General features: G+C 36.7%; 1 protein-coding gene across 1 annotated transcript; it reads left to right on the plus strand.

Annotated features, from left to right (window-relative positions):
* Window positions 1-3603: 3603 nt before the first annotated feature.
* On the plus strand, window positions 3604-7381 carry LOC143438987 (olfactory receptor 8B8-like). The gene is made up of 2 exons (XM_076924691.1): window positions 3604-3904; window positions 4279-7381. Exon 2 carries the CDS (start codon window positions 4296-4298, stop codon window positions 5223-5225), a length of 930 nt encoding a protein of 309 aa, XP_076780806.1. The 5' UTR covers window positions 3604-3904; window positions 4279-4295; the 3' UTR covers window positions 5226-7381.
* The last annotated feature ends 239 nt before the right edge of the window (window positions 7382-7620 follow it).

A 7620-nucleotide genomic window follows, 5' to 3' on the forward strand; every position in this document is an offset into this window, starting at 1 on the left:
ATCAAGCCTTCACAGAACCAAGGGCCTCCTCCCTTTGATGCTAGACAAGGCCATCTTCTGCTACATATGCAGCTGGAGCCATGGGTCCCTCTGTATGTATTCTTTGGTTGGTGGTTTAGTCCCTGGGAGCTCTCGGGTGTCTGTTTGGTTGAGTGTTCTTCCTATGGGTTTTATAGGAACCCCTTTAACTCCTTCAGTTCTTCCCCTAACTCCTCCATTAGGGTCCCTTTGCTCAGTCTGATGGTTGGCTGCAAACATCCACATCTGTATCTCTGGTAGAGACTCTCAGGAGACATCTATATTATGCTCCTCTCAGCCAGCTCTTCTTGGCATAAGCAATAGTGTCTGGGTTTGGTGGTTGCATATGGGATAAATCCCCAGGTGGGGCAGTCTCTGGATGGCCTTTCCTGTTTACTCTCTGCTCTACTCTTTGTCCCTGTATTTCTTTTAGGCAGAAGCAATTCTTGGTTAAAACTTTGAGAAGAATGGGTTGCCCCATCCCTCAACCAGTGGCCATGCCTAACCTCTGGATATGGTCTCTACAGCTTCTCTCTTCCCTTTATGTTTTTGGATATTTCAGCTAGTGTTATCCCTGTTGGGTCCTGGGAGGTACATTTGTTTACTTAAAACCAGTACTTTCATGTCCAGTTGTTCAAGACTGAATGTGAAAATCTGGCCAATACTTCAGTTTCTAACCTCTGCTAGTGGCAACAGCATAACTTAATCAGCCCTTAGTCCAGTGTCTTGGTGTTTTTTATGGCTGTTGTTTTCCTGAATCTTTTTTATGATAAACCTTACTGAATTCTCACTTTTATTGTCTCATCTATCTATCTATCTATCTATCTATCTATCTATCTATCTATCTATCTATCATCTATCTATCTATCATCATCTATCTATCATCTATCTCTATTTATCTACCACCAATTATCTCTGATATATTTATTTCTATATCATAACATCTCATACCATCACCATTTTTTCAAGGACCTTCCTTTCTTTTTGTGATTTTCGTTTTCATTGCTACTTCATTGGTCCTGACTCTTAGCTTGTCTTTTGTTGCCACTCACTGTCTGTTGTAATTGCTTTTGCAACTCACGCTACTTCCCTCTCTAGAGCTAGGCATTTCCCTAGTACTTCCTGACCATATTAATCTTTCTAAGTGCTATAGACATTTTAATTTTTTGCCATAAAACACAAACTTTTAATAAGACCCAATAACATTTCAAAAGGAAGATTACATTGATTTTGGCATTTTGGACCTTACTTATACTACACTGTTACAAAATTTCCTCTGATCTCTGTCTAAGCTACAGGTATATGAGGAAACAAATTAAGAAGTATTAGGAAGTCTCAGCATTTCTAGAACACCAGTGGGACCATAAGGGATAGAATCTATAGGTTTTTTTCTGAGCTTTAGTAACTCTGATTTAGAGTTCACTTTGTTAGTTTGATAGATACCTGTGGCCTTATGAATTTCACCTCTATTCACATTCTTGTCTATAAATAAAAACATTGACATCTATTAGTGTTTGCCTATGGGACAAATATTGTGTGTAGTATGTATGTATTGTCAGAAATTCAAAATGGGTGCTCATTTATTCATTCTTTTACACACATTCCTAGAGCATCTCTACCTATATCAGCTTTAATTGCTTTGAGTGCTTCATAAGTAGCTCTGAGGAAAACGGCCAAAAATCACTTTGACACTATGGGCTTAGTTTAAGGAATATGGGTGATGTCTATGAAGAAGACTTTATAATGGAACACATAAAATTTCATCTAGTGATGAAAATTATAAAAAGTCCAATGTATTTGTGACAGGTTTTCTTAATTTTTTTTTTTTTTAATTTGGAGACTGCTCAAGTTGGCAGTAAAAAAAAAAATGTATGTAGAAGTTGATCACGGGTGATTTGAAGGAAGAATGTGGAATAATGGGGAACTCCATGGGGGTGATAGCAGGAGATGGGAAGGAAGACTAGAGAGGGAGTTGGAAGAGGGAATAACTAACTCTTATGAACATTGAAAAAGTCATGTGTAAACCTATTATTGTGCAGGCTTCCTAAAATATATAAAAAGAATTTAAATGGAGTTGTCCTATAATTTGGAGAGACTCATTCTAATAGATATTAGAGGATAATAAATAAAAACCCAGAACCAGGAATAGACTATCTACTTTGGAGTTGTTTACCATCAGTTTACCACAAACCTCAATATTGCAGGCTATTGCCAATGCTTTTTAGGACCCCAAATGAATGAATGAACCTTATTGCAGAAGATATCACATATTTTCAAGGCATGACATAGATAAATTAAGTTTTTGTATCTACCTAGAATTGACTGAAGGGTTAGCAGCATGTATGATTACTTGAAAATTGTTCATGTCTTACGTAAGAAGTTGGTGTGTGAATCTGGTATTGTCCAGCTTTTATAGTGCTAAAAGTTTATAAATTCTATCAAAAGAGAAAAGTAATAATGAGTTCTGCACAGGCTTGAATCATGAAAGCTACATTAACAGCCAAACTGGAAGGACATACCCACTAGTGAAATATTTGTATAAATGTTGAGAGAGTAACCACTTTCTGATAGGATTTTATGCATGAATACAGGCAGCTGTCATACCTAACATGGTTCTTGGAGACTATATAGGTCACAGGTTCTAGGGAAGTATCCATGGCTATTTCTCTGCTGCAGATTCAGCATTAACCTGACTCCTAATGAGTTTTCATTATTCTCATAGATTAGTGCATCTCTAAAACCTTCATCATAGATGCCTCTTTTAGCAGTAGATGGTCAATAGTTTGAAAATAAAAGACTGTGAGTTTTCACTTGTAAATGGGACCTCCACATCATACCTTGTCTCTTGAGTCTCAGGGAACTAGGATAAGTAGGGCTGTGAACTCTGTAATTTCCAGAGGTGATGGATGACTATAGTACAACAGTGTTTTCAGGACTCAACTGGTTTCTGGCTCAAATGAACTCATAGTGGTTACAACAGTATTTATGAGAGCTGGGTAAAATCAAGGCTTCCAAGATTCAAATAGGAAGGGATGGTGTGCTTGTGAAGTTCCACCTCTAGCTGAGGAAATATTTGTAGTCAATGGTTAGTAGGATAAACATAGTATTTTTTTCCTCAAGACTGCAACCCCTGAGAGGCAATCTACACTAAGTAGGTGGCCCTATACTTATACATATATTGGCAGTACTGAGTGGACTTTATAGGCAAAACAATTTAAACAATAAAGAATAATGAAAATAAAATAAGAGAAAAGAACAGAAGAAGTTGTGAGGCAATAGTGGCAGCATGGAGGAAGAAAGAATTGTAGGGGAATATCATGGATGAGTTTGATCAATACACAAGGCATATATCTATAAAGATTTCAGAGAGTAACCACAAAGCAAAGCAATATTGTATACCTCCAAGTAACTGTTTTTTCTGTTAACTAATTTGTCTGTACTATAGCTATAAAGCTTGATCTCTGGGGTAAATAACTGGGAAACATAACATTTTCACATTTTACACAGGCCTTTAAGATTACCAACTCATGAAACCCTCTTGGGTCATTACCAGTTGGCTCTTGTGACATCAGTGGGTGCTATTTACCAACCTCTCTGATAGAGAGGACATTGTAGAAAAGCCACCACTAGAAGTCATGATCCAGAAATATGGCTTTTCAGAACTTAGACGAATGACAGTTCTTGATTCCCCTGTCTAAAATTCAGTTTTCCCCCCACCAAAAATCCAAACCAATAAGAACAAAAAAGAAGGATTTTTGGTTTTTGCTTTTGTCTTTTGGTAAACTGGGCTATACAACTTTACAGTTCATCTGTGTCACTTGTACTTGCCCTTCAGTGAGAGTACAAAAGAATCAGTAAGGTCACTTCTGAGATCACATGTGCAAAGGTAAATATTGAATTGGATGCATGCTTTGCTTTCTATCTAACTATCTCTGAACACTACAGTGAGCTTTGTCTATTCTCTTTTGAGATTACCACTAAGCCTGAAGTAGAAGGGAGATGATTAAGGTGGAAGTATCACTGAGGTGCTACAGAGGCAATAATGGTCATTGCTTCCCTGAATATTATTCCTTAAGAAATGGCTTCGATATATTTATGGTTGTTTCTGTACTGCAACTCCCATAAGATATAAAGAGGAAAGGCACAAAAATGCAGTATTGATTTTATTCTTCGACTCTGGTTCTTAATCTCATGTTAATGTGGAAAGTTTTAAAGGACTGAGATTTCATTTTAATGTTACTATTTTTAATGTTTTTACAGATATGACTTAAGGAAGAATGGCTTTAAGAAATGACTCTTCAGTGACAGGATTCATCCTGCTGGGCTTGACACAGCAGCCAGAGCTCCAGCTGCCCCTCTTCTTCCTCTTCTTGGGAATCTATGTGGTCTCCATGGTGGGGAACCTGGGCTTGATTGTCCTGATTGTGTTGAATCCTCACCTGCACACCCCCATGTACTACTTTCTCTTCAACCTTTCCTTTGTTGATTTCTGCTACTCCTCTGTCATAACTCCCAAAATGCTGGTAAGTTTTGTGACACAGAACATCATCTCTCATGCTGAGTGCATGACTCAGCTCTTTTTCTTTGCATTCTTTGTTATTGATGAATGCTACATTTTGACAGCAATGGCCTATGACAGATATGCTGCCATCTGTAAGCCCCTGCTTTACCAGGTCACCATGTCTCATCAAGTCTGCCACTTCATGATGATGGGTGTGCTTGTGATGGGGTCTGTGGGTGCTGTGGCACATATCATTTGCATGCTGAGACTGACCTTCTGTGATGGCAATATCATCAATCACTACATGTGTGATATACCTCCCCTTCTGAAGCTCTCTTGCACAAGCACTTCCATCAATGAGCTGGTGGTTTTCATTGTTGTGGGTTTTAATGTAACAGTGCCCATTTTGACTATTTTTATTTCTTATGCCTTGATTCTTTCCAATATTCTCAGCATCCATTCTGCAGAGGGTAGGTCAAAAGCCTTTAGTACCTGTGGCTCCCATGTGATAGCTGTTTCTATTTTCTTTGGATCCTTAGCATTCATGTATCTTAAGCCTTCTAGTGCATCTGTGGATGATGATAAAATATCTACCATCTTTTATACCATTGTGGGCCCAATGTTGAATCCTTTCATCTACAGTTTAAGGAATAAGGATGTCCATGTTGCAATACGAAAAACTTTGAACAAAGGTATGTTTGCCTAAGAAGAATCTCTACTTGTTATGAAAGTGAAATCATATGATATATGATGTTTACAATTAGGGAGAGGACTGGAGAAATAACTCATTAGCAGAGATTTTGCTAATAAGCATAAGGCCCTGGGTTTGATGCATGGTCTTCAAAAAGTTCAATGGCAGCAACAACTAAAATAACTCAAAATCCAACTAAATATGGTAAGTATATTATGGCATAAAATTGTTTAATGCTATGTAAAGTTAAGATAACTATGGAGAAAATTTCAGAATACAGTAAAGGATGATTAATCAATCATCTTTTTGAGGTAGAGAAATAAATTTATTGTGTAATTTTCCAAAATCCTATGAATCTGTTTTCAGTACAAGTACATTTTTTTTTAACAGCCATCTACTGGTACAGTACACTCTAGACTTAGAAATCACAAGGATTTAAGGACAAAACACTGAGTGTTAGTATACTCAAAAATGGTAAAGTCCTGATAAATTTTTAAACGTACCCCTTTAAAATATATTTACGTGTGTGTGTTTGTGTGTGTGTTCATACTCAAGCTTTCTTGATTGCTTGGCAAGTACTTTTCCATTGAGCTATGCTTTAAGCCCAACTGTGGAATCTTTGATTAGAGTACAATTAATACTCTCAAAAGATTTGTGTTTCAGTGCCCTAAAAATACTGATTTTAGTAGTCTTAGTGATGGCAGTTCATTTATTTGGTTAATAAACTTCTAGAGACACTTGTAGATTTCATTTAGGAAGGCTCCTTTGTTTCTCCAAAGGGTGAAGGATCGAGTGAACATGCCCTTTTCACTCTTCTATTTTTCTGTAGAGTCTAAAATTAGTTTGGTAAAGAGGAGTTGATGAGTCTGTTGTGATTCCTGTGCTTGCAGACTGAAAAATAAAACAACAGTTTAGATCACTCAGGATACAGAGAAAATACATTAGGAATTTTTTCCCATTGACCTGAGGGTGAGCAAATGAATATTAGGGCCTTCTATATCTTCATTGAGAAGGATTTGACCAACAACTTTACTAATTATTGTTAAAGGAATCTTGTCTTTTTATCAAATAAATTATATTATCACCATTTCTTAGCACTTGGTATTTTCCCTTTTATCACTTTTTTCATAGTCTTACAATTTCTATATACAACGATTGAATGTATTAAAAAGCAAATATAAACTGATGGCCTATGTTATGTTAGATATTCAGATATCTAGATTTTGGTAAAACATTAAAAAATATACCTTTGAGGAAAGCTTAAGATGTGTGTTATCACAGAAAGTTACTGGCTAGTAAGGTGGTAAAAAAATGAATATTTTTCCTTTGAGTTTATATGGGAAAACAACATACAAAGTCTTGGAAGAATGTAACTTTATTGACAATAACTGTCTTATTTTCTGGTGCTGGCTGTTAGGAAGGGCTTTTGCTGAGGAGGTGGCAACAACCTGACTAAAGACAGGGTTACCTAAAGAACATATATATGCAGAGGGAGGAGACTAGCAGAGCTTTAGAGGCAGCAAAGTTCTTGGTGAGGAGGAGGAATGATTTTGTAAAAGAGATAAATGCCATGTGAAAAAGCTAACCCGAAGAATGTGTACAAGTGTGTGAAGAATAATTAACATAAGGTTGACCTGAGGCATTGCAAGGGAAAATAATGACTATGAATAAGCACTATAACAACCATGGTGATATTAAACAAACAACAGAAAGCTTTTTCTTTCTTCCCTTTAAGTCTGAAGCTCAATCTATGTTCTTTTGCTATTAGTCTAGGATCCGTGAACAATTTGTAGTAAAATTCATAAAATAGCAAGTCTTAAATAACAAAACATTTCATGTTCAGTGGAAAGGATGATGGTTTTGTCTAAAGAGAAACCAGTGAATGTTTGCTCAGTGTCCGCTGAAACAGCAGTAGGAATGAGATGGAATCCCTTGATCTTGTCACTTCATGCTTCCATTTAGCTGTAGAAATGGAAAGACCAATGGAATCGGTCTCTGTTAAAATCTGGATTCTGTAAGTTTTGACTCTTTGTCCTCTCAGTCTTACATTTTGGACAGCCAGTAGTAAAACTGTTGTGGTACACATGAAATAAATGATATACATTTTAAAAAGCACTATGTATGGTGTTTTAAATGTTATATTCCAGGTAAATAAATGTAATTTTTTCTCATGCCTTCTCTTGCTCAATATTTCCTTGATACTCAATAGCCTTTCACTGCTTAGTTATGTCTTGCTTTGCCTTAAGAAAAATTCCATTGTGCAGCTCAGCGTGGCTGTGAAATTATGATCCTCTTGACTTTGTCTCTTGAGTACTGAAATTGTATGCATGCACCACTATTCCATGTTTTACAACTTCTATGTTGATGATGGCCTGCTGGGGGTTCTACATAGCTGCCACTGTTATTATCT

Source organism: Arvicanthis niloticus, chromosome 26 (assembly GCF_011762505.2).
Source record: "Arvicanthis niloticus isolate mArvNil1 chromosome 26, mArvNil1.pat.X, whole genome shotgun sequence".
Lineage (NCBI taxonomy): Eukaryota > Metazoa > Chordata > Mammalia > Rodentia > Muridae > Arvicanthis > Arvicanthis niloticus.

Bases quoted from the DNA above. Each gene is read 5' to 3' on its own strand.
- LOC143438987 (XM_076924691.1), top strand. From the start codon at position 4,296: ATGGCTTTAAGAAATGACTCTTCAGTGACAGGATTCATCCTGCTGGGC.